This window comes from Anser cygnoides, chromosome 4 (assembly GCF_040182565.1).
Source record: "Anser cygnoides isolate HZ-2024a breed goose chromosome 4, Taihu_goose_T2T_genome, whole genome shotgun sequence".
Classification (NCBI taxonomy): domain Eukaryota; kingdom Metazoa; phylum Chordata; class Aves; order Anseriformes; family Anatidae; genus Anser; species Anser cygnoides.
The window spans coordinates 29,174,857-29,202,658 of record NC_089876.1 but is presented as its reverse complement, the minus strand read 5'-3'; the positions used below and the strand labels follow the sequence as shown (position 1 = coordinate 29,202,658).

Genomic DNA, 27,802 nt, shown 5'->3' with positions numbered 1-27,802 from the left:
ATTTCTTCTTTACAGCAGGAATAATGCAGAAAATATTAATGAAAAGTAATTTATTGCATACTAAATACAGCATTTAAGCATGTTCTGAAAACTTAGGTAAACCAAAGCAGAATTACTGGGCATCTAAAAAGCTTTCATAATATTTATATCTTTCTTTTAAAATTAATATTTGCCGTGGCAATTAATTATCTCTTTCTGAGCATTTCCTAACATCTTAAGAGTCCAAACATGGACTTCTCTTTCCAGAACTGAACTCAGAAAAGATCCTTCCGTGGAAATGTGGGAAGACTAAGAAGTAGATTCTGATTTTTTGAATCATCACAGTATCTTTTACAATCCAAATTGACACATTACCCCCAAAAACCCATATACTACAATTCATGGATCAGGTTGGTTGGTTTTGTTTTTTTGACTGATTAGTTTTTTGTTCATTTGTTTATTATTGATATGATCTAAAAGGGGTCTAGATCAACACTACGGTATCTGAATCCAGAGGAATTTTTTTGCCATAGGCATTTGAAGAAGGAAGTAGTTTTACATTGTTAAATACTTCTGAATTCAGGGATATAGTAAGAAATTGAAGACTAAAGTTGATGCTTCTCAAATACATCAAAACATCTCCTCAGTAGTTAGAAACATTAATGATGTCCATAAAACACTTCCCCTTATGTTTCTTCAGAAGATTCATTATTAGCTTACTCTTCACACAGGTGAACACCTGAGCAGCCAAACTGCCAATCAGAGGAAGCATTATTTGCATTTTGTATGAAGGGGAAAGAAAACTGTTATTTAAAACATGCTGTTTCACAATTCCCCATTTTTAAAAAGATACTAAACAGATATAACAGGGTATTTGAAAATAAAAGTATTAATGGATAATAAAATGAGAAAACATGCAATTTTCTCTCATGTTTGAGGCAGAAAAGTAAAATCTCATCATTTCATAACAGATTAAATAGGTCTAGGAAGAGGACAAAATTTGCCAGGTATCCTCAACGAGTGAGAGAAAAATCACCACTCTTAGGAGCATCTGTTCCAGGTACTACTAAACCGAAGTGCTTCATTCAGGACCTTGAGGAGGCAAGAGCAGGGAAAACAACACCTCATTACACGTTGTACTGGGATGGTTAGAGGAGGAGGAGGCACACTTACTTCCTCTAAGTGGTAACTGTTAGTGAGAAGTCATTCTTGTAAATACTCTTTGTTCTCCTTTGACAGCCAAAGATTAAACTGAAAGTGACGATCTTGGTGTTTCAGCAACAATGTTGAGCATTCTGTGTTGAATTCAGGAAAGCAGTGACTGTTATTGTATCTAGATACATTCTCACAAATCCATCTTTCTTACTAGAGAAGCAAGCTGATAACTCTTGAGCACATCTTTTCCTTTAGAAGAACCTTATCAGTTGAAAAGATCAGTCAAAGTGGTTCATCAGACTTGAATTAATAGCTCATGTTTGGGAAAAAGAAAGGGTTTTTCCATTAATCACATTAGGAGAGCTTTACAGAAGAAACACAGCAAAGATGAGGCTTGGTAGCAGAAGACATAATATGGTCATGGAGACATAGAAGAAAGAGAAGACAACACGGCTGGCAATGGGACACTAAGAAATTAGCATGGGTAAGTATATATGCTATGAAATTAAATTCTTTGTTGGGTCAGCAACACTAACATCAAGAATGATGAACTAGAGTTTCCAGTCTTGGTTCCGAGAAATACCAAAATTCGCTTTCCATTCATCAGAACAAAGACGCTGAAGACATTTCTGCTGTGAAAGATGTTCACAAAGAAATCTGTTCCTGTACTGTAACTGTCACAGAGCTCATTCTGCTATAAAGACCTAGTTATGTTTTCACGCAAGTAAAATGGGCGCCATGGGGACCAAGCAGAGAATCATAGAATCATTAGGGTTGGAAAAGACCTCCAAGACCGTCTGGTCCAACCATCCCCCTACCAGCAATGTCACCCACAAACCAAGTCCCTAAGCACCACGTCCAACCTTTCCTTAAACACCTCCGGGGACGGTGACGCCACCACCTCCCCGGGCAACCCGTCCCAGTGCCTGACTGCTCTTTCTGAGAAGAAATGTCTCCTAACTTCCCCTCTGAACCTCCCCTGGCACAACTTGAGGCCATTCCCTCTAGGCCTATCATTAATTACCCGTGAGAAGAGGCCGACCCCCAGCTCCCCACACCTTCCTTTCAGCTGGTTGTAGAGAGCAACAAGGTCTCCCCTGAGCCTCCTCTTCTCCAGACTGAACAACCCCAGTTCCCTCAGCCGCTCCTCACAGGACTTGTGCTCCAGGCCCTTCACTGGCTTCGCAGCCCTACTCTGGACGCGCTCCAGGGCCTGGATTCTCCATTCAAGAGCTCCCAGCAGCAGCCCCCCAGCGGGAGGAGCCCTCACGCCGCCGCCCCGTTACCCAAACCCCGGCCCCGTACCGTTACGGCCGAGCCGCGCCGGGGCAGCTCCCGGTTTGAAAATGGCGCGCGGAGCACCCGCCGCTTCCGCCCCGTCACCGCGGCAACGCGGCACGCGCCCCCGCCCCCGCCGCCGGCCCGGCCAACCGCCGCCCGCCCCGCCTCTTCCCGCGATACCGGCAGATCTCGCGCTGGGAGGGGACGGGGCCCTGCCCCGCGGGGTGAGCCCCCCGGGCCCGCCCTGCCCCTTTTACCTCAGCACCCGCAGCTGTAACAATGGAAATCGCTCCCCATTTTTTCCCTTTTTTAAACAACACACCACATAAATAAAGCATATGATGAACACAGTTTAATTGAGAGTTATAGCCACGACCACGTTATATCTCAGAACATGAATACCTTCTGCAGTACAGAAGGGAAAACGGTGTGGTAGTCTTTAATGCCAACATAATTCCCAAGATGCACAACATTAGTGAAGAGAGTAGTACCCCTTTTGTGTACTACAAAGGTAGTGCTTGGTGCTTTCAAAGAAAAAAAAAAAGCTTATAAATAACAGTATCTGAACATTAAGGGAGGGGAAAAACTATATCCAAAGTGTTTCACAGAATTAATGCTTTCAAATGGTACTTCAAGGCAGTTGAAGAGCAACAAATTACCAAACGTTTCATTTTGCCCTGAAAGATTGTTGAAGCAGGAGACTGACATGATGTATATGACAATTAGTTATGCATACATACGGAAATCCACCTTTTAAAAACAAACAGCAGTTATAGTGTTTGATTCCCTTATAACACAGGCACAAACTTTGCTAGCTTCTTTTTCACTTAATGAGACTGTGCAATACTGGAGCAGTAGTCTAAAATATCCTGTATAGTGAATTCCATAGTGATTCCTGATCCAGGATAGCAGCGAGCTATCAGCCCTTCAAAGTGCTTGTACTGTCGTATAAACTCATCTTGCATAGAATGCCACACAACCTGCCAAAAAAAAGGCAAACTTTAGGAAATGTCAACTGGCACGCTAAATGTGAACTACAAGACATAGGCTCATTAATTTATTCTCAGTTGATGTGTCATTTGAAACTAAAGCTTGTCAAAAGCAAAGTTCAGTAAAGTTGCTGCATTAAAAAAAATGGTTGAAGATTTTTACCCATTAAGTTACTTACAAGTCTTTAATATTTACATCGCTACCACCAAATCTACAGAGCAAAGCAGAAAATGAAGATGAGAAGGTGTGTTTATGTATTTAGAAGGAATGCCTAAAATAGGTATTGTTTTTGTCTTTAAAGAGAACACTCCAAACTAGACTAGTGTTACTAATTCACATTCAGGCTTTAAAAAGCTCTTAGTGTATGCTTAACTCTTAAATCTCCTTTTCTTATAGCCCAGTGAGAAAGTTTACAGAATGTACTAAAAGACCTCAGTAATATACCACCAGAAAAGGTCTAACTGAAAGCATATTCTGCTATAGTGTACAAGCTAAGTTTCATATCAGGTTAACAGTTCATTTAAATTTATTTCTTTCTACTCCAGTGTATTTTGCGGAATAGAGATCACTCACTAATGGAGAGCTTGGGAATCATAAAGGAACCTTCTTCCAGAAATCTCTCCCTACCAATCATAGTTCAAATGAATTCGTTACACCAAACAGAATCAGAGCAGGATTATCAAAAAAAAAGTCTCAGCTCAAAATTCAAGGGTTTTCAGAATTTTGCTGAAACTAGGTGTGTCTCACAGAGTATATAAGTAAAAGACAATAAAAGTCTTTCTGTAAACAATACAAGATGTTTTTAAACTATGATTTAGTTTACCTGAAGTAAATTTTCTTCTTCACAGAGATGTTTGTCTACCTTCTTGTAAAGATTATCCAATCCCTTCTTGACTTCCTTACCAGGATATTCCTTTATGACTTTACGAAGCTCTTGTTTATTAAAAGCCAGTTGATAGCTTACTTCTTCTTCTCGTATACCTTGGGCCACACGAGCTTCGACACCTTCAAAGAAATGCTAAAAAATAATAATAGTATTAATGATTATCATAGACCACAGCCTGGGAAAGCACATTTTTGGATGAAAATAACCAGATTTTTCAAGGCAATGTATAGTACTGACCATACACCAGTTGTGTCTTAAACAAATGGTTTTGGAGAAGGAAAAAAAAAGTGAGGAGAAAAGTAAGGTACTCTTGGCAGCCGTGCTCGAGTCTAAAATAGTAAGATGGTGATTATTATAGATGCAGTGACAAAAATACCAGACATTACAGACTAAGCACCTAAGAGGAAGTGTTGATACTCCATATTATTTAAAACTATATAGCTAAACTCAAACATACTTACATTTAATTTCTCAAGAGGCTGTCCAAGCGAGTAGATGACATAAGACTGAAGATGATCGGTGTATTTCTGTTTGGCTTCTTTCTTCTCAGCCTCAAGACAAGAAATTTTCAGTCGAGAAAGTGTTGCAAAAATATGATGGAAATTCTCCATCATGACCACATCTCTGGGTGTTTTCTGGCTTTCATTAGCTACTTTCTCAACTGAAAGGAAGCAAAATACTTAAAATACTAAAAGAGCAACCAAATTCAGAAAAATATAACTGATAACCGTAACATTGCCAGAACAGGAATTTTGGATTTTATCTGAAATATAACCATTTGTATGAATTACTACCATAGCAGTCACAAAATAAACAAATATTTGAGTGCCTTCAAAAGTAGTTCTGGATATCTACAGGCCCTAAGGCTATGTAATTTATACGCAAAAAAAAATAAATCACTTATCAACAGACATAAAATAGAGACTACATATGGTCACTTACATAACTGATAAACTACCACCACATTCTGGGGAGGCTTTTGTTAAGCATGCTTTCATTATCCTTTATAAATTTAATGTGACATATCTATTAAAAAAAATGCTCACTCCCCTCTTTGCTAAAGTAAAATTCTTCAGTAACAACTCCAACAATTTTTTTCCCCTCCTTTCTTTCTTTATCTACTTCTCTTTTTTTATTTTTTTGCTTATCTTATCAGTTTTGTGGACAGAATTACTGTTGCTTTCTAAACTTGGTAATAAAAATGGATGGACCTTTATATAGGTCTCTTACTTTTTAACCCCACAAAAACCCCCGGGCGGATGAAAGAAATTTTACCCATCTCCTCCTTACTACATCTAAAGCAGGCTGGAAGAGTACTCCCACAACCAAGAATACAATTAAATCTCTATGCCCATCCATCTGCTAATTGTTTTGCTGATACTACCAAAAACGGTGCCCACCACAAAAGATGATCTTTTATAAAACGTGCTCTTGGGCACCCAAGTATCAACATAGATCACCAATTCATTTCAGTGAGATCACTGAAGTGCCAAATAGGAAAAGTCTGCCCCTGCCAGTTTTGGTTGTCCCATATTATATGCTTATTTACCACTAATCTCTCCTCCTTCTCAACCTCCCCCTAAAGAAGAGGTAAATCTCAGTGGCTGGGAAGTGCTATGGCTGGAGTTGTTTCAAAGTATGTAGATAAATCAGCATAGAGAGGTTTCTCCCCCATTTTAAAAGGTAATGACATTTTTTCTGGAGTTCCGTGCATTTCTCTTACCCCCCACCCTGGCTTTTTTTTTTTTTTTTTTAATAATAAACAACAACAGCAGAACAAGAGCGTTCCGGTTTTCTGGACTGGAGTAGGAAAACTCGGGAGGACTAGAAAGACATTCTGCTCTGTAAGGCTAGGACACAAAGGACCTCATCTGCCAAGAAAGGGTCAAATTCATAGCCAGAACTCAAGGCTGCATTAGGACTGAATTAGACAACTGTGAAGGCTGTGAAGATGAACAGCACTAGGTCCAAATGAAAGAGATTCCACCCAGACTTATCTCCTCACTTAAGCTACACTGGGGCAGAAGAGGCAGGAAACCACTTCAGACTAGGCATGTAGAGTACCTGGGCGCGTAGCATTGCTCCTCTCTCCTTCCAGAGCCCTTAACCACTTCCCCCCTCACAACTAAGTTACTCCGCAAATAGGCACAAAGGGAAATACCTAGTCTGCTTTTAAAGAGTACATTATATCAGAAGGTTTACACTTGTTCTCCTACTGATAATAGAGATAACCAAAATGTCAGCATAGTGTTGGTCACGTGGTTTGCAATAAAGGGTCTTAAAAAATAACATTATTGGTTAACTGGAGCAATATATATATAAGAGAAAATAATTATTTTAGTAATTATGACCACCTCAAACACCTACCACTGACAAAAACAGCTCTAATAAGTTTTATGTAAGCTTTATCTAGATCTCCTCGTCGTTCTGCGTTTTTGAAAATTGATTCAGCAAGGGCTGCAAACTCTTCAAATTCAGCAACAAATGGAAGGATCCCAACTTTACTCTTCTTTGAGATTTTTACTTCATCCATCTGTTTCATTTGATTACTCTTAAATTTAAAACAAAAAAAAACAGATGTTAGCCTCTAGTATACAACTCCAGACCCTGTAACAACTAGCAAAAGAACAAAAAAATGCCGACACTGAAAAAGTTAACATTTATTCAAACAGGGAAATCATTATCTTTTAATCTGAGTTTTCCTCCCTTCTTATCCTCACAGGTTTGCTACAAGAAATAACTGAAGGAAAAAGGAAGATGGGCAAGTAAGATCTTCTGGCTTTTATGTTCCTTTGCTTGCTTACTTAGTATTAAGAAAAGATGACTACTTATCCACCAGAAGCAATTAGCAACTGATAGTTGGATTTTCATTCCACAATCTAAAACAAGGAACTTTGCTTTTCAGAATCAACTGAGCAAGCAATTCATTTTGCCACAGAAAGCTTTACTGATCTTCTACTGAAATTTTATTTCTGAGTATAATCCAAAAGAGTCAGTTTCAAAATATTTTAAGCATTAAGCTGATCATGAATGACAAGTCTTGTTACACTGGCCTAGAGTCAAATTACATTTATAACAATTTAAAAAAACTAGTTATACCAACAAACATTTTCACTAAACTTGCCATATTTCATATAATGGTCACGTTGTATTAACAAAGGCAAATTTCCTTGACAGTAGAAGCTGTCTCTCCTACTGCCAAAAGATTTGCCACTTTAATATTCAACAAAAAACTGGTTTAGATAAGATAAAGATAGCTGAATACGTGGAAGAGATGTCTATTTGGCAAATGATGTAGGTTTTGCTTTTCCCTTGTGAGCCTAAGCCCATGAGGGTTTGGTTGTTTGTTTTTTTTTTTAAATAAGAAAAAGCCAGAGAGCTATATTTTACTTGACTGACTTCAGTAAGATTACAAGTTTAAAACAACTAAAACAGTCATCTAGCTCACAGAAGTAAGATCTTAAGAATGAGTGGTCATATTTCTTACAAATAGCTAATTATTCAAGAAAAGTGGAATGGAGAGGGGGAAAAAACCACAACCACCAATTAATCTTTTTTTAAAAAAAATTGGCCAATATAATAGCAGTGAAGTTACTCATTTTCATTTCAAATTATAGCAAAAAGTCTAACTATAAAAATGCAAAATCAAACACGATAGAAGTGGGCTTCCTATACTATTATAGTTAACTTAAATCACAATAACTAAAGAACTTACAATGCATTTATCAAAGTTCCTTTTGACAGTCACCAAAACATTTCCAAGTGTTGTGCTGAGAAAGGAAGCTGGGTCCACATTTTGTGCTGTCCATACATGATGACTCATCTTAACTAACATATAAAGGGAATTAAAGCTATCAATCTTGTCCCCCAGCGCTATAAGATTATTCAGCTCAGGCTCAATACAACGAAATATTTTTGTCATCATTTGTCGGATCATGTCCTTCCTAGTAAAAATGCACAAGAGAAATATTACTCTGACAGTTTACTGGGCTATTTTACATGTTCTTTGATACATATTTTTAGGATAAATTTACTGGATCCAAGTCCAATTTTCATCCAACAAGTCTCATGATTTTCAGAATGCTGCTAAGTGAAGGATAAAATGCCAACGCCTCACAGTAAAAAAACAAACAAAACAAAAAAAAAAAACAAACAAAAAACACATGTCACAGGTACGAGATACTCCAACAAAATACTTCCTGTGTAGAAGCTGCCACACACTTAAATTCATAATTTTGCTAAGCATAGTTCGCAAAGCTTATTTTACATATTATAAAACCTAGTTTCACTTTGAAATTACACATCTTTATTCTACTGTAGACAGAAACATTAATTCTATATGTAAAATTATTATTATTTTTAATATTTGCTGACATATTAAGTGTCTAGTTACAAATTCAGAGTTCACTATTGATTTTCACTAGAAGGGAAAAATTTAATATAGAGAAAAAAGTTTTATACTCCAAAGAAGTTCTTAAGCCTACATGTGAACTAAGAATAAACAACATCAGCACATACTCAGATGATATTGTTTGTGGAACACCAGAAGGGTATGAACGAGATAGATTTCCCCCATCCATTTCCTCCGCTTCATTCTGTAAGAACAAAATGTGTATATACAGGAAGCTGAAAGTTTATCTCAAATTCTATATTTAACTGATAAGCATGTCTGACAAAAACAGTACAATCATCAGGTATTTTTTTTCAAAGCAAATACAATGGTTTGCAGGGTTCTGGTAGAGGATCTCTGGTCATGCTTCTCAATGCTGTATACAATTACTTCCCATTGCCTTCCTACGTAATATCATGAAACAGCATGCTTAGTGTGCGCTTATGAGAAAACAATGCAATGGCAAAAGAAACAGTTTCGGTTCTTTCTTCTTTTTTAATAGATTTTCTATCGGTGAGCCAAAAAACCAAAGATTCTGCCAGCTAATAGAGAAAAAAAAAAATCACTGATCACCCGGATCACATAATTGCCAGATAAATTCCAAAGTTATATTTTAAACAGGCCTCACAAGGCTTGTTCAGCATTTAAGTTCTGTCACTGAAGCAAGAGAGTCATACCGTTGTCGATCCTGGTATGCCCTGATGTTGCTGTAGTTTGAAAAATTTACTAATGAAGTCCTGTTCGGCCAGACACAGAGGCTCCAGTTCACTTAGAACTTGCTCAAAAATCTAAAGACAAACAAATATTTTAATCAACACATTGAATATTCTGAACAGCTAGAAATACTCATTTTAATTGTTTATTGCCTAGGATTTCACTGTCCATCTTCAGTAAGGTTTAGAAGGCTGATTTCTACGTAATAGAAATGCAAACAGTTCAGATTTTAATCTTCAGAAGCGTTACCTGCATCTTCAACAACATTCTTTTCTTGTTTTCTCAACAACATTCATTTCTTTCTTATACAGGCATATAATATTTCCTCCCAGAAAACAGACAAACAAGAAGACCAATGATTTGAAGAGAGTAGAATAAAAATACTTGTTTCCACCAAAAGAATTAATGGAGAACATGAAAATTATTTTTTAATCTCTCATTCCGAGGGAGAGCCATTCCTTTCCCCCTTACTCCAAAAACATGTACTTTTTTTATACTTGAGAAGGATATGCAAGACAGTTCTAATCCAAAATTTAGTAGGATTCCTAAGCAACACTATTGTTTTACCTTATCAAATTTTGTTCTGTCAGCCACATCAAGATCAGAGGCAGACATATTTCCCATATCCAACAGTGAGGATGACTGAGATCTACGATTTCCTGAACTCTGAACAGAGAGTTTATTTAGGCTAGAAGTAGACCCAGTCAATTTTCCAGAGCTTCCATGAAGACCTGTTAAATACAGAAATCATGAAAGAGGGATGCAAAAGTAGAATAAAATACTCAAGAACAGGTTCATTACAGAATGTAGGGCCACTAGCAACTTTTGATCTTGTACATTAAAAAAAAAAAAACAAACTCACTTTTCATCTAAGCTGAAAATGCTTTTGCTATAAACCAACTTTTTCCTCATTAAAAAGTAACTGAAGTACTTCAAGTTTCAAAGTTGAGTACAATGCAGATATATAAGCCCACATTGTAAAATTATGAAAAGGGTATAAAAGGCACAAAATTGTCAAATAAAGGAACACTAGGATAAATATTGTCCTTGAAAGCAAAGATCAGCTACGATCTTTGTGAATATATGCTTTGGACAAAGGCCACCATAAGAAGTGGAATTAATCCAAAAGAGGGGAATAATAAAAAGTTTTATAGACACCATCCATCTTGAACTTGATCTTTCTACTGTTAATGTCCTTTTGGCTACATAGGTATACTTTGCCTGATGTACAATCCCAGGTGAACTCTGCTGCTACCCCCATCCCTTTGATCATAACTAACATTCAGACATTTCTTCCTGATATTCTGTGGCCTTCACATAGGTGAGGTGCATTTTTATTTCTTTTTGTTTGAAATTTTCAGATATGTTGAAACAGGATGGAGTAAGTCAGAAATCAAAAATAAAAAAAACACCACAAGAAGTCACCTGTATTTGACCCACATGTAAACTTCTCACATCTCAACCATAAAGGCACTTAAAAGCAATCCTGCACATTTAATTTAATTGCTATATTGGTATCTTGACGTAACTGCCCAGGTCTAAGGGCACAAACAAGACAAAGTCTATATATCTAATAAAAGCTGTTATCTCAACCTTCTAGAAGAGTTGGAAAACTAAGACAAGCAAGCTCTCAGGCACAAACTTTTTTTTTTTTTTAGATCAACTACTAGCATGGGAAAAGTAACAGATGTTGCCTTTACCTGCAAAACTTCTCAACTTCTATGTTGGGCAATTTTTGCTGTACTTCACTTTTGCCTTGCAAAAACAATGATTCTGCTAATGCTTATTTCGTTCTGAACAAAATGCTTTCATGTTAGGTTGATTTTCCATGATGCAGTGCTACATCTTTATATTGACACACATGCATTGACAATACCAACTAATGCAACTAGTTATACTCACTCTCAGTTTCCTGTTTGACAGCACTTTCTTTTCGAGGCAGTGTAGCTGGGATGGATTAGGTTGCAAGCATCAAAGACAAAGACAAGTTAAAATGCAGTTTGCACAAACCATGCACAAGATGCAAGTTAAGCTCTAACTGGAAAGAAACATGCAGAGAACTATAAGCAGCAAGTAACTACATTGCAAACACATTTAGTTAGAGAGGTACTATTCTAGAAATTGAGAATCTAAGCTACATGGAAAACAGTAAGTTTTTCGGTATTAAACTTCACTTTTTTCCTATATAGTGTGATTAAAGAACGTTTTTAGTAACACGTATTTAAGTTCTCACAAATTGAGAAGTCCATTAATTAGGGGTTTATTTATAAGAGTTAATATTGCAAAAGACTCAGGTTCCAAGACCAATCATATCGATACTATTCATGAAGAAATTTAAATGCATTTATGTAGCTTTGTACTGAGTCAGATATTTTTCACCTCTTAAATTTAAGAAAAAAACACAAAAACAATACTACAAAATTATTTGTATTAACAGTAAGACTGGCTAACCACTTCTGTTGTTAGCAAATCAGGATGTTTACATAAAGAATATGATCCGTATTCATGCTGCATCAAAAACTGATGACTGCAAATTTGGAAAGGATGAAAACAATGAATTTGTAGTAAAAAAATTAAAAGATTCCTTTTTTTTTTCCTGGTTTGTGCAGAATAAACCAATTTCTGCAAGTGGACTTCGATGTGAAATTTTGAATAAACGGGCATGGTAAAGTTTCCTTACGTTTGTGGTACATACAGAATACCTAACCAGTAAAAGGCATTCGCATACATACAGTAAAAGCGATATGTGGTATTAAGAAGATCTTGATGAGGATGGATGCTACAAGGCCCCCAGAATGGAGCAGGCAAGCAGAACCTACTGTAATAGAATGAGTAAATACTTCTAAATGCCACAAACATGTCTTAAATACCAAATGTTTTCAAGTAGCCACCACCACTGACAATTCTAATGTCAAACTCCAATTTAATTCCAGCCTAGTTTTTAAATCTTGGGTTTTGTGCAGTTTTGGAATAAAGAGGTTTATGGCAGATATGTTAAGCATATGCACCTGCCCCGCATTTGTCCCACTTCTTCACAGTCCTCAATTTCCAAATGCATGGGACTGTATTACAAAATGCAGAGAACCTACAGGCAAAGATTGGACAATCAGAAGCATCAGAGTGGCCTTCAAGAAGCCACGTCGTATAGACATACGACAGCAGTAGCACTCTTTCCCACACTTGATTTTATGGTATTTAAGTATCAAAGTCTTCAAAAGAAAAAAAAGACTACTGAAGACAAGTGTGAATGTGATTATTTTTTTTGCCATAAAAATGCAGACAAAGAACCTTGCACTAGCATAGAATGCCAGAATTCTCCCAGCATCCCCGCTGCGTTTGAGGCATTCATATAGCAGTGCTATTCCCAAAGCACAAAAAAAGGCAGGAACAAACACCAACACAGCTCGGAAACAGGTCATCCTCAGCGTCTGAGTACAACTGTAGCATTATGCACCTACGCTATTTCTTAAATAAGTTTACTACTAAGAAGTGATATATTTTGAATTAGTGCAACCGGTAGCATTACAATCACTACCTTCAACATAGAAGCCTTTGAAATTACGTATCGTTATAAACTGTTATAAAAAACACACAATTTGATATTAAAATAAAGTGAAACCATAATAGATTTTTAAACGTACATAATTTACTTTCCCTGCTTTGTAAATGGTACTAATAAGAACATGATTAGTACTGAGGAGTGAAGTTTTCTTGATCTAATTCACTGGCAAATTTTCTTGCGGCCTCATGACATAGTCACTGATAACAATTACTTAATGGCCTAATTACCATTCATGATATTACGAATTCTGGGAGCATCCTCACTTCTTCCAGTCTTGGCTTTGTAATTGGTGCCTACCGATTTGCAGAAGACTGCAGACCTGGGTCAAGTTTTGTATGTAAACCAGTCACCAGCAAAACTCAAACATAAACATACTTTTTGTATGATTGAAAACTAACTTGACAAGAAAAATCAAATGAACAGAAGCGGTCAAAAATTCTTTGCTACTTTCCTCGTAGACTACCCTGTGCAAACATGCTTGGAGCTCACACAAACACACAGCAGAAGCCTTCTGGAAGTGCAGCAATTACACTGGTTAATTGGAGGACCTCTTTCTCCAAAACGTAACATCACAACACTTACAGATATCAGGAATATAATTGCTACAAAAACTGTCTCATCACAAACGCAGATCACAAATGAATTGCCAGGATATAATGTTTTAAGTCAGTTTATATTATGATAAAGTATTTTGTTCTTCCAGTAAGATAGCTTATCAAGATTTAGGAATTTAACTGTTCTGACAATCACACGTTACAGCACCACCTGCTCTCCACATCCAACAGCTTGAACATACTAATCCTTCCTGCTTCCCCTTCCTTTTAATCAAAGCCTCAACACTCTCCTGCTTCCTTACTCTCATTCCCTTTTTCTGCTCTCCACCATGAACAGAACCCAAAACAGGTATGACAGAATGTACAAGTTCAAGCTGCACCTCACTTAGAATTTAGAATTTGGAATTTAGAATTTGGAAACTGGTAAACTATGACAAATACCCTAAACATTTTGAAACAGTGTACTTGAAAATACAGAATACCCAAAATATAAATATTCCTATATAACTGTAGCTTTCTAACTATTCAGGTTATTTATTTGAAAGCTTTACTTCCATACTCATACTAGACATTTTACTCCTATCAGTAATACCAACTCCCTTAAATGGGAAGGTCTACAAGTTAACCAAGTGTATCTACTCTCAGACTACAAAGCAAATCTCAAGTTTCCTCACACAGAGCTGGCATTAAGAGTAGCTTCGTCAAAACCCAATTGAATTTCACTGTATTTCAGTTGTGCTACTTTGGCCTTGGGGAAGTCAGAAGTCTTGTCAATCATATTTTTACCCAACTTTCACCTTGCCAAAAGTGAGCGGTTTTAGACCATTAAAAAACTGATGTAGGTGTTATGATGAGTGTTTTTATAGACAAATAATAAAATTCAAAGAAAGATAGACGCCTCCTGGAAGCTTACCAAACTTTTTTCCTTCTTTGGTTGTGCCTGTCATCTTGATCTTGGCAACTTCAAAGAAATCTTTTATTTCCCTTTCATACAGTCGCGATAAATAATCCATGTAATTCTTAAATTAAAAATGTAAAGTTAGTTAACAGGTACACATACTGACTTATTTTGATTACAGTTAAATAGATCTCAGAAACAGCATGTAAATAAGTAACAGTGAACTGTTTCACAATGTATTTGTATATATGTATGTAACATGCATAAAAATGTATTCATGACATTTGAGTAGGTTTTATTCATTTTCTTAGTGGGTCCATTGAGCACCAAAAACCACTACTCCTCCTCCATAAGGAAACATTTACAATGTGATACATACAAATAGGATTACAGGTGACAGCATTATGGAATTGAATTCAGGATTAGAATGGAGGGAATTCAGCACCGTTGTTCACAGTCTCACCTCTTCCTGAATATGGTGTCCTTAATTACACCTTCAGCAGGAAAACAAAATGCCTGAAAACTATGGGATGCAGAAGCTTACTTGTGTGCTTACTACAAGATTCAATGAATCCCAAATTAATTTGTCTGCAACACTGCCAAAAATAAGCTTGAATTTTAAGAAGACAATTGGCACAATGACTGAAAGAAGTTGCAAATTATCACTTGTTTAGATTTTTAGTACAAAGGTTATAATTTTTTATTCATGAACAAAAATCACCGAAGATCTTTCTTCCCTTGTTTATCTCAGAATTTTGTTACTTAGCACACACACTAAAAAAAAAAAAAGATTTATTGAAGACCACCTCAAAGGCGTCAGCCATTTAACATTTGCAAAAGAATAAGTGTTTAAAAGCCATTTTAGGACTCCAATTTAAAATCTTCCATGGCTGAGATTTAGGAATGGTAGTACTTCAAAAAAAGATTTGTTCTGTTATGGAACAACTGTCCCAACTTCTATTCAAACTTTTTCTTCCACTTCATGTCAGTTTTAAGCAAGACAGTTAATTACACATATACAAAGCCAAAACGTTTTTATTTGATCTGCGTTAAAAGAGACCTCTGAAGTTTGATAGTCAAGTGAAATGAAGAAAATGAGGGCTGAAATGAAGAGATTGAAGTTTGCCGAAATAAAAACATCATAAGGGTAAACAAGCACATCAACATAAAAGTAACTTAATTTTTAATACTAGATTGTAAAATGGTAAACTTGTTTCAAGTAAAGGTTAATATGACTTTAATATATTAACCTTTACTTCACGTCATCCTTCAGAACAGAGACATAGATAGTATCTTGAAAACAACAAAAAAAAAACCAGGACACAACAGAGACCAAAAATGAAGTTTCCTATTCCAAAGAGAAGATCAGTGAGTTAAATTTAATAAAGGAATATTAAAAGAATATGCACACAGATACAAACAATTCTTTTGACTCTCAAAAATAGTCCATTATGTAAATTCTGTAGCATCATTTAAGCACTTCACGTACCTTTGTTAGCCCTTCATATTTTCCATAATCTGTGTTCTTAAGCCACTCCATGAGTTTTGCATATCGAAGTAAATCTCTGTGAAATGGATGGTGATTGGGTAACGTCAATTCAACAGAGTGCTGGGCAAGAGTAGAACTCTGATCGTGACCCTTGATAAGAAATAGTATTAAAATAAATCAGGAAACGCTATACATACAAGAAGTTTCCTCAAAAACTTGACCAAATAGACAAATTCATACAAATAGAAAAGCATCAAAATATCTTACATAGAAAAAGTGTCTACAGACCTAGACTAAAGAGATATCTAACATAATGCAAACACTGAGTTTGGAAGACAATGCATCTTAGTAAGCTCGTTCATTGCAAGGCTCTTGCAGTTTACAGCACTGCCTTCAGAGTGAGTCAACTTGGCATATTTTTGCACAAGAATGCAAGGTATACCTCAGTGAAGATTTAATGACAAGTGTTCAACTGTTTTTGAAAAAAATCCAAGGTTATTACAAGGTTTCTCTAAAAATTACAAAAAACCATAGCTACTTCTTCTTAGGCTCTTATTCCCATATACTGTAAGACACTTCAAATTGATGAACAGGTGACCTGGGTGTTAATTATAAGCTTTATGCTCCTCTGAAAATCTGATGAAGTTCAAACCACTTGAGCTGTATCTTAAAAAGATCAGTTGGCACATATTCTATCACTTGGTCTCCTGCACTCACACACATGCTTTCAGTAACCATACACTAGAGTTAAGCAATTTAGGACATGCAGCATAAAACAATCCACTTAACAGCAAGCTACTAAGTTTACACTCCTCCTTTTCTCTAGGCTATCTCCTGAAAAACATAATATCCTTTAAATGAAGATTACATCGTATTCCTTGAACAACGTAATATCTGGCTTATTTACGCTTTCATGTGCTTGAAGTCACAAGCTTCCTGTGCAATTCAAGAAGCAAGATGACGCTGCAGTTCAGCCACGTAGCAGAATGCTCATACATTTGCTCAGTGTTAGAGCAGAGGGCTTAATGTCAAAATGGCTTTAACATCTTCTGAAAAACCTTTTTTTTAAACCAGGCTTGTAAGGAATACAGCAACAGAACTTGATCTTAAGTATTAATCTATGCCCTAACAACACAAAAAGATTGCCCAATTAATCTCTGGTTACTGTAGCATAATAATATACAGGTGTTTTAGAAAGGTCAGACAAATTATTCCTAATTTTTCAAGTATATATTACAGGTTTATACTACATAAGTTTATAAAAAAGAACAATTTTATACTTCTAAACTAATATATTTAAGTTAACATGTTGGTGAAACTTTGTTTTTTCATCTACTGAAATCTGAGTCAAAGTATGTCTCGCTTGTATTAGCAGCTGCTTGTACAACCTATCTTAATTTGCCATTTCAATTTAGAAATGTGTCTTTAGATTTCTCCTTCAGTACTTTTTTTTTCTCAAATAAACATTCTAAACAATGCACACTCTTCAGATGTTAAAGTATTCCAGTTCCTTTCCAAAAATATGGGACTGAGAACTAGCTCAGCAGTTCAGAACAATCTGTTCATCGGCCTAACAGAACCATATCATTTTAAGTAAGATAACACAGAAATCTGTTATACCTGCAACGCTTGAATCCATACCTCAAAATGAGGTACATACACTTTCTTTTTTCTTTAATCTCCACAGAAAGCCTAATGCAGAGGCTCATGTACCACAGTTAATGAACTCTTCCTGCTTAATCTTGCAGTGAGGCTGTATTTTTACCTGCTGATTAATCCCAGGCAGCTACCAGTAGGCCACAACTTTTCAGAGGGTGAGTTTATACAAAAGCCAACATGAGGCCACAGTTAGTATCAGAATTAATATCAAACTGCAAATTTGCAATGTTACTCATTCTCAATAGCACTGAGAAGTCTCTTTAAAAGTATTTCATCTAATACACATAGTATTACATAGCAATAAGAATCTCTTACCATTTTTAATAATAAAATCCTCAACACAGAACATCAGAAAAGGCATTGCATTAAACAGCCACTTTGACATGTGATTCCAATATTCAAACTTTGTTTATGACTGCACTTATGTAGGCCAATTCTCACTTGCTCATTTAGAGGCCAGAAGAGATGGCCTGTGTTCAGTTTTTCAAAACACAAGTAATAGGAGAAGCACACCTTCCCAAGAACAGAAGCTAAAGACAGAAATTTTAACATGCTGGAGAACTCAAATTCTTCTGCAAAGCAAAGAAAATGTAGGAAATGCTTCTCTGCCATAAAAACAGGCTTGTATCCGCAAATGCCATTATCCGGCATAACTCTATTCCATGTCCTGTATACCCAACTAATATATAAAAAAAACCAAGGACTTCTAAAACATTTACTGTACTATGTATAAAAAATGAGTTATCTTTTTATTTACAAATATTACAGTTTAACACAACCGTAGAATCTGTATAGTTGCACAGATATTACAATTTTCTGAAAATATTTTTTCCAGCATACATCTAAATCTGTGTCTCGTTGCAAACTCTGTAGATAGATCAGAGGAATGTTGTCGAACAAGCAGATCAACAAAGCTTGAGAGGTGATGGAAATACTGGAATTGAGAAGGGATGCAAGTCTTATGTTCTGCAACCAATAAGGATTTCTTATTTGTAAAGCCAAAGATGCAGCTGCTAGTTTGGTAAGTCAAGCTCAAAAAAATTAGTTGGAAAAGCTTGTATCAAACCTGATGTACTCACTGGAACTGAAAGATAGTAGGGCTTGTTATAGAGTTGAAGGAGGGTCTGAGTAAACTAATTGGAGATAAAAAATACAGCAATAAAAAGATTGATGCTAAAGAAAGACATCTAGTCTTTAGGAAACCAAACTCAGGACAGTGATCTCTGAATATTTCAAGTTAAGGCTCAAAAAACAAGGTTTAAAATTCTTACTTCTATATGTCTTTTTCTACAGCCATTGAAGTTCAGAGAGCAAGAACTCTGATCTTCTCAGTCCCTAAGATCCTTTAAACTCAATGCTTTTTTTCCCCCCTCTCAATTAATCAAGCCTCACAACTAAAATATATGTTCATATATCACATGATTTGCTCAATTAGGACAGCAAACTCTCTACGGAGAATTTATTTATTTGTTTATTTAAATAAGAGATTCCTCTAGTCGCTACAGTTTGGAATGTTTAGTAATTCCTCTGCTTGAAGTGCCTCTAGCAGTACATTCAATTACCAGTTAGATTGCAGAAAATGCTTAATTATAGTTTGATTGCTTTTCTTTTCAGGAGGAGTTTGGGATCAAAAATTTTATAAAATAGTAAGAAATAATACCTGCTGAACAAATACACTGTTCAAATGACTGGCAAGTCTCCGTGCAAATTGCTCACGCAAGTCACTAAACCGCTGCTGTTGCTGTTTGACTGCATGAAGCATATCGTGTCCTAAAAACAAAGAGAACACAGTTCAAAACATACAGTAACATATTGTACGTGGGCACCAGAAGGACCACTAATCACAGTTCCTTCAGTGTATGGAAGCAGCATTTGAGTCTGATCGGAAAGGCACATAAAATGGAAGCACTACCGTAACAAATTTGGTATTTTAGACTGTAGTCTAACAAAAACAATACCTGGACGAAGAGCTACATTCATACACTGCAGAAGGGCATCCGCTGCGTTAGTGCAGGCCTCAATGCCTCGAGAAGATGTCAGATCTCCCTCCTGAAGGGCTTTTATATGACCTTTAGCCAAATCCATGTGATTCTACAAAATAATGGATAGTACCATCCATAAGCCAAAAGAAGGTTACAGCTTGCTACTCTGATGAACCAAGAATGATAATGCAAATCCAATACTATAAAAATTTACTGACATTAGTGCAATAATAAAACTGAAAAATAAACTGTCATTGTTATAAACAAACTTCATACATGGTTACCATAGAGGGTAATAACCTGGAAAAAATGTATACCCAATGCGAATAGTGATACTAAAGACCATAAAAATGCTTACCACTAAGAACTCTATCTCTGACAGCAGCTTCACATTATTGGTGTTGCTGAGATGGATTAGGTGGTTACTTTCTGAAATCTGATCCATTTGCTCTTTTACACTCTGAAGCATTTCTTCATAACTGCTCAATTTTATCTCAATTTGGTCAACTTCCTTTAGAGCTTCATCCAGCAACTTCATCAAGATATTCACCTGTTTCTCTGAGGCCATAATTGACTGGATATTTGCCTGTACAGAAAATTAAGCCATAAGATTTTAAGAAACATTCTTTGTATCTCAAAAGCATTTTGTATCTCCATTACTGTCACAAGGACACTTTTCAAAATGCTTGATGAAAGAGACAAAGCAATATAAGCTTACAGTACTTCTCATTTATAGTGTTACTTGAACACAGCAGTCTCTCATTCTATGACGCTTCCTTATTTTATAAAGGAAAGATACAAAACCAAAACTTTCATCAAGTTCTTAGAATTAAATTAAATTAAATGCACAAAAATAAAAATCCAGTAATAACCCCTACTATCTTGAAACATTTATTTGCAGAAAAAGAGCTTAGGTGATAAGGTTGCATTTTTTGTTTCAAGAACAATGATCTCTGTAACAGCCATTTTCAAAGTGTAAGAAAAACCATACATCTTGGCAATTTGAGGAGTTTGTACACCATTTTCTCAAGACTGTTTCATCCCCTACATCTCCTCTTTTTTTTTTTTTTTCTCCTTAAGTGACCTCTGGAGTGTTGGTCTGTTTTAAGAAGCAGAATAGCAAAGATTATGGTACTGTTACACAGAGATCTCAATACTGCAATGTTATCAGATTAAACCAAGTTCCTAATTACAATGAGGGTAATATTTTAGGCATAAAAGTTCACATCTACTGACATAAATATGAATGACTCTACTCTCTCTCCTTGTACCTCCACCTTCATAAACCATACATTCAGAATGCCTCCTTTTTTGAAAGCCTAAAATTCGCTCCAGAATAAGATCTTTAAAAGCTGGTAACAGACAGGATGTAGTTCAGCTTAGGAGCAGATATATTTAAATACAAAGCAGAACATGATAACTACCTTTCCAAAGAACACAGCGTAGTCAGTATCAATGAAAACAACTCAATATGCTAACACCATACATTAGAAGAAATGTTTACCCCATCTAGCACTTGTAGCTCTCTAGACAGCTTCTCTGCAAAGGCTTCAGCATTAGAGATAGCATATTCACACCCTTCCATCATTATTTCAATATCCTGTTCCTCTCTTGCATTTAATTCCTGGTATTCATCCACAGCCTCTTCATCACCTCCTGCTACACTTTGATTCTCTCCACTTGGAACTGATTCTTGCATAGATAAAGGAAATAATAGAACATTACCAAGAGCAGAAAAGTCAGCTTAAATACTCTTAAAATGTTTTTAAGTTCAACTATGTAAGTAAGTGAATCACTTTCATAAAGAGCATCTGCTACGTGTACACACTTTTATCAAGTCTTCCATGGGTTTCATGATTTCCAGAACTAGTTACAGTGATGCTTTCCAAATTATGCAACATAAAAAAAAAAAAAGGTCAACTTCTTCTATTGCATGTACAAAGGGACATACCGTCTCTGTTCATTCACCTCTCACACTGGTAATCAGCATCAGAACTTACTACAATATTATTCTAGAATTGTTAGCAGAAGACTGGTAGAAGTTAAAGTCCCCATTTTAGTAGACAGAGCATAAAGTACACATACTAAAGAACTTAAGAAATACATAATTAAATAAAACAAAACTTGTCTTGATGCTCAAGTTTCACAATAGCGAAACGAGTACTGAGCTAAATAAGAATTACATAACAGTGTTTTTTCAGAATTGATTTCTCATTGCAGCATTTAATTCAAAAAGCCAGTCAGTGACTGAAAAGCAATTTACAGAATGTTAGTGTAGTCCATGCAGAAGCTATTTACAACACTTGAGACGTCTCATCTCTAGCAACTTTGTAAGCTATTTAAGGCCCTATTTACAAAAAAGAGAAACAGAAAAAGCATATTATTTGAGACAAATTGCTTACAAAGCAGAATAAAGGAAAAAGGTGTTACGCACCTTCTGCAACTTTAGGTAGTTCTGAAGAATTAAAAGGTATGGAAAAGCAGAGGAAAGGAAGCAGAGAATGTTAGCAGGCAAAGCATGAACAGTGTGTGTATTTTTAAGTGGCAGTAAGTATGTATGTCTTAACATTGTAAGAACTTGAAAAGTTAGAGGTCAGTTAAAAACAGTTTCAGTCACCACCAAAATACAGAAACTCTACCCTCTGTTTCTACACTTCTATTTCAAGTTCTTCTGCTCAAACCACTCTAGTATTTAATAACAACCTACGATTTAGCCACTTCTGACAGATGTAAGATACATCTACTCACTAGACTTTACTAGTAGGTTTTAACTATTAAAAGATAATGGGAATGTAAAAATATTTAATACAACATGAGCAAACAAGATGTTAAGCCTTCTTAGCATCCAGTCAGTCAGCTGTAATGGATCCAGCTGAATTTAACACAATTCACCACATATAAACTCGAAACCAGATGAAAAACCTCATCTAAACGTTAGAATGCTATTGAAGTATCACTTTTTAAAGCATCTTTGTAATTCATGGCAAGTGAGAACCAGAACAAAAGCAGATTTATTACTCATTTAGACCTACCAAATCCTGCAGGTAGATTTTATTTTGTTCAGAAAGAAAATACCTTAGGAATACAATAAATGTATCAATATTTAGAATTTCATTAATAAAATATTTTGACTCAGTTAACAGATTTCTGTTACCTAATTTTCCAATAAAAATCTGTTATCTAGTTACCTTATTTATCTGAAGACTTTAAAACTATGAAATTGAATCGGAAAAAAAGAAGTCAGGGTTAGGATTTTGGTTCTTTTTAGCACATCTACTTTACATCAGTAATTACTCAACTTTATGCTGAACATGCAGTTGCAGAAACTTACCTTCCAAAAGTTGTGAACTGACATTGGTAAAGTCAATTTTTTTCCTAAGATATCTCTGATTGAGTTTCCAGATACATGAAATGAAAGTGTTCTTTTCCACTGTGCTGCTTGCAACCCATTTGTACACTTTGTCAAAATGCAAATCAAATTCAGGATTTTCCTGCAAAAGACATGATACGTTACAGGCTTAACAGTTAAATGAATAAATAATCTCTGCAGCTCAGAAAATCATTTACTTACTGAGATGGTAGAATAAAATGAAATTACACAAATGACAACCTTCAGCTGAGGCACTGATACTGGCACCCTGATGTGCCTTAATGAAAAAGCTAAAACACTGGAAGTGAAAAAGCAAAATTTATGCTATGAATATAGTATTTTGTCAAGGCAAATGATGCAACAATAACGTTGTAGAGATCTGTGACAGTTTCAAGAAACATTTGAGAGAGCCGTCTGTCCCGAGACACTGACCCCAAAACGTCTAATGCCTTGTGTTAGCCTTCTGATGACAAAAATGGTAGCTGGAATTACTGACAACATACACAACACAACCAAGGAGACTTAGGGGAGCAGGCAAGGGAAGAAGACTATGAACACACACACACACAGTATTATATCTTTATCATATATATATATGAGATAGTATTCAACACCACAAAACAGGATAGAAAAGATTATTTGGTACTTTAACGGTTCTAGGTAAAAAGCTACTATAGGAAGTTTTTCAACTAGATTTATTCCTTGATGAGACACAGCTTTGGTAACATTTGATTAAAATAAATGTTTTCCTTTCTACAGATGCTTGAGAACTCAGCATGGCCTGTAATTTGATAAAAGGGTGTTACGATCATATTCTAGGCACTCTACAAAGTTGCACATACTTTAACAGCATCTTTGGCATCGACAACAGCAAGATCTCGAAGTGCCCATGCAGTCTGCCTTTTGTAGAAATCACCCTTGTCAGATTTTTTCACTTTCACCACATTTACTTGCACTGGTCGTTCTGTTGTCACTGTAAAATGAAGTACAAGAGTAATTTAAAAATGTACAAACTACTTTAATATCTGTTTCTGCTATATTTCAACTTCTGAAATGAGTTATTTGTAGGGGAGATTTGATAATTTTTATTAGATGAAAAGATACTCCTTGAAACAGGTTTCATCCACAATATCTACAGCTCAGTTGAAATCTCAGTCATCTACATGTGCATCTTTATACAGCTCCTGAAGTACTGAACCCAGTTTACAGGTGTTTGATATAGCAGGACTATGGCCACATAACTGACAGCACAAGAGTCATTGGAGATTACCATCCAAATAAAAAAAAAATCTGTGATTCCTCAGTTAAAACAAAAACAAAAACAAAAAAAAAACAAAAACAAAACAAAAAAACAACTAGCAGGATAATTCATTGATGGATTGGACCAAAGCACCAGCTATATATAATAATATATAATAAAATACACATACTCAAAAGAACATCACAACTCAGTTCAGTTCCTATGCCTTTCCACAGCCCTCTGCCTTGAACTCTAACTGGCATTCCTTTTTGCGTCTTATTTAGGTTGATCAGCACACGTCTACTAAATCCCCCTTCTGAGCACTAGATAAAGCCTGTTTCAAAAGCCCACCAGTGCCACACAAATAAATTTGTATCTTTCATCCCAAATTAGAGATCTAGATGTAAAAGTACAAGAGTTTTGTTTCTTAAAAGAAGTGATAATGCACGTATAAGCTACAACTGATATTCTCCATTAGAAACGGAAACACTTGTCTCATATGGGCAAGAATTAATATCATAATTTATTGTAAATAAACCTAAGAGAAATTCAACTGAATAATAAAAAAAACTGGTGAAAACAAAAAATATGATGTGGTATTACATACCTGTTGCACACAAAAAGCAGTTTCTCTTCTTTTTGCCTGCTTTGCATACGTTCACAATGCTCAATAAGCGTTCATCGTTGGGAGTGAAAATATCCCTCTGTAAAGCATGCTTGATTGCAGTCATTTTCTCTCAACTGAAAGATTTTAAGAAGTCATAATACATTCAGGGACATTTAACACACAAATTGTTTAACACGCAAAACATCTATGGAAACAGATCTCTGCACATCTAGAAACAGGGCTAAGGGTTTCTTTTTTGTTGTTTTTTAAAATGTTTTGCAAAGACCTGTTTCACTGTTCTCCCCAGCTAGCACATGCTATTAAATGTGACAGGCTGTTCTTACTCCTCTTTATCCTCAGGAGGGTTAGTGAATTGTTACAGTAACGTAGAAGAACAAAATGCATCTTTGTAGCTGGTAGAAAGTTTGATTTGAAAACACTGTAAACCCATTATGACTAGCTTGCCATTATGTTTGACTTGTTTGCAACCTTTTGTTTGGTACATAGACAGAGCTCAGAAATGGAAATGGAATTTGGTCTTTATTTACGGAGTTTTTCATCTAGCAAGGGAGCAAAAGCATATTTCATTAAAAGAGAAAGAAAATATGTATGCCTAGGAATAAATCAAGAGATTTCTTCCAGGAATCAGGCGGTGACCTTGAACCTCCTACTCTACAAACAAATGCTAGAAAACAAAGACTTCTGCTTAAAGATACCGAACAGACATCATATATTCATTCTCACAGCCTGTAGCAGTGCACACAGGAGACTGCAGAAGGAAGGTCATCAGGGACTGCCCTTTACATCTTCTTGTACAGTGGCAGATGCAGCTTTAAAATCAATGATGTAGTCACATACAAAACCAGGCCATCAGACTGCACGTGTGAGGTGCGTTGCCATTAACAGCACAGGAACTTTCCTAACAGCACCTTACAGTTTGCTCACTAGTTTTTTCTCCTCATTAAGAATATGGCTTTCAGGTGATTTGGGGGATGTAAAAGGGCAGACAAGAAGGTAGAAAGATTTGGGGGGAGGGAGCACTTTGCAGGATTTGCAGAGGTAAAATAACACTAAACTAACCGTGCAGTATACAAGAATAAAATCCTGAGAAAGTCACAAATTTCTGAAAGAGACTTTCAGCATAATCACCTGGTTCTCCAGCAAAGTATGGTCTAAACCCCACAAAATTCTAAAAAAATGGGGTGACAGGGATAATAAGCTAAAAAGAAAAAAACTCCCTAAAATTAAGGGATTAATAGTATTTACCAGATTCAGAAGAGGTCCTCACGCTACAGAGATTGCTCTAGATTGACTAAGAAGAGCAACACACAGACATCATGGTTCAGTGTTTTTATTTCAGTAGAGGAGCTCCAATATTACTCTCAACTTGCGCCTTAAAATTCTACGGAGTGCTACAAACATGATCAATATACATCACATGCTGCGCTGCCTGATCACAGCCTGATGCTGAAACAATATGTGGAGCTAAATTCTAGGTTGTGTTTTCCTGTTGGAAATACATGGGTTGCTTTCTGTAACAAACACCCAACGAACAAAAAGAGTTCCCTCAGCACGTGAAACAGAAAAGGCACCGATTTTGCTTTTAGTCTTTTATGACCCATGATGCCTGAGCTCCGCTGCCCACCACATCTCAGCTTAAAGAATTTGAAGATCACTAATCCAAAGGCTTTGGGAAAACAAAGGTCAATCTACCAAGCTGCAATTAATTCTGCCAAGCGTACAGAGCTCAGAGCACTCAAAGCAATGCTGTTTACACGACACCCCTGTGTAACACTCCATTGTTAGCAGTTATCCAACAGCCTTCCTCACCCTTCATCCAATGCTAGGCCTAGCTTCTGTTTCCAAATTGCATCAGGACGTGCTTCTGTTATTCTGCAGCAGGTGCCTAAGACGAGCACAGGAAGCACTGACAACCTGACCCATTTTACCCATACCACCTTTCCTTCCCAATTTAGGTTTTACCTTCTGGTCTAAACCACATTCAGATTGCTGCAACCCGCTAACTCTCCCGTTTCAATGCCAACACAAGCTGTCGGGGCTGTGAAGAATACACCTCACCCATAAAACAGAAGACAATAAACCTGAGCTCAAAGACTTACTCCGACACATAGTCCAACCTGCATTGTAAATTCAACCCTCAGTCAAAACTCTCACGATGGGTCAGAAGCAAGCGCATCACTGTGTTCTTCATACACAAATCGCTGCATGATTTGGGTTGGATGGGGTTGTTTTAAGGATCACCTGGTTCCACCCCCCTGCCATAGGCAGGGACACCTCCCACCAGACCAGGCTGCCCGAAGCCCCATCCAGCCTGGCCTTGAACGCCTCCAGGGATGGGGCATCCCAAATGACCCCAGAACTAAAGGTGAGGAGCTGGAGATAAAGCTGCTTCCTCAAAAAAAATGCTTTAAGATAACTGTAAGCCAGCCTAATAAATCCCTTCCAACACTGCTGCATTTCTTCCCCAGACACGTTAGAAACAACTCCTCTCTTACAAGAAACCTATCCAAGACACCACCACCCCACTGAGGGAGCCAGCCCAGGAAATACACGATAAAGACTCCATAGGACCAAACGACCAGCCATTTGACACAAAAACCCTAACGGGGGGGTTGCGTAGATACTACTGAGCGGCCGTTTAACAGCAAAACCCTAACGGGGGGGTTGTGTAAACGCCAAGGGCTGGCTTACAGCAGCGGCAGCCCACCCGCCCCCGGCGCCAGGAGGCGGCCGCGACCGCGACGCCCCGCTCCCGCCGCGGCTCCTACCCGAGCCCAAGGCCCCGGGCGGAGCGGAGGGGAAGAGGCCGACGGTGCCTCACCAGGGCTGGAGAAGAAGGGGAACGGGAAGGCGGCGGCACCTCCGCCGCTTCCTCTCATGTGATCCTAGCAGCAGCGGAACGGGCAGGGCCGAGTAGGGAGCGGGGAGCGGGCCGGCGCTGCACCGCCTCCCTCCGGGCGGGCCTGGTGCTAGAGGGCGGTCCTGGAGCTCTGTGGTGTGTCTGGGTGCCTCGGCTGGCCCGCAG

The 27,802-nt window shown here is 37.0% G+C and overlaps 3 protein-coding genes across 23 annotated transcripts in view; 1 reads left to right on the top strand and 2 right to left on the bottom strand.

Annotated features, from left to right (window-relative positions):
• The window catches only part of CEP135 (centrosomal protein 135), a 35,125-nt gene extending 32,554 nt beyond the window's left edge, over positions 1 to 2,571 (bottom strand). For 5 of the 7 annotated variants that reach the window (XM_066995911.1, XM_066995913.1, XM_066995907.1 and 2 more), the window contains exons 1-2: positions 2,440 to 2,571; positions 1,153 to 1,274 (exon numbers count right to left, since the gene is read on the bottom strand). The gene's annotated coding sequence lies outside the window, so the exon portion shown is untranslated. The other 2 variants (XM_066995908.1, XM_066995910.1) reach the window with 2 other exon arrangements.
• Positions 2,572 to 2,752: 181 nt separating this feature from the next.
• EXOC1 (exocyst complex component 1) lies at positions 2,753 to 27,738 on the bottom strand. Of its 11 annotated transcripts, none has more exons than XM_048074437.2 (21): positions 27,599 to 27,738; positions 24,757 to 24,890; positions 23,752 to 23,882; positions 22,871 to 23,030; positions 21,974 to 21,994; positions 21,044 to 21,231; positions 19,898 to 20,125; positions 19,516 to 19,648; positions 19,218 to 19,327; positions 18,637 to 18,690; positions 15,899 to 16,048; positions 14,425 to 14,530; positions 11,298 to 11,342; positions 9,963 to 10,126; positions 9,359 to 9,469; positions 8,810 to 8,886; positions 8,007 to 8,235; positions 6,659 to 6,842; positions 4,753 to 4,952; positions 4,229 to 4,423; positions 2,753 to 3,395 (listed from the first exon to the last, which is right to left on the bottom strand). In XM_048074437.2, exons 2-21 carry the CDS (start codon positions 24,878 to 24,880, stop codon positions 3,243 to 3,245), a joined length of 2,763 nt encoding a protein of 920 aa, XP_047930394.2. In that variant the 5' UTR covers positions 24,881 to 24,890; positions 27,599 to 27,738; the 3' UTR covers positions 2,753 to 3,242. The 11 variants fall into 11 exon arrangements, with proteins under 11 accessions (XP_047930394.2, XP_047930391.2, XP_047930397.2 ...); XM_048074434.2 differs by having other exon boundaries at positions 27,546 to 27,658; XM_048074440.2 differs by lacking the exon at positions 27,599 to 27,738 and adding an exon at positions 27,469 to 27,487.
• The window catches only part of LOC106030796 (uncharacterized), a 59,753-nt gene continuing 59,618 nt past the window's right edge, over positions 27,668 to 27,802 (top strand). For all 5 annotated transcript variants that reach the window (XR_010831056.1, XR_010831055.1, XR_010831057.1 and 2 more), the window contains exon 1: positions 27,668 to 27,802. The gene's annotated coding sequence lies outside the window, so the exon portion shown is untranslated.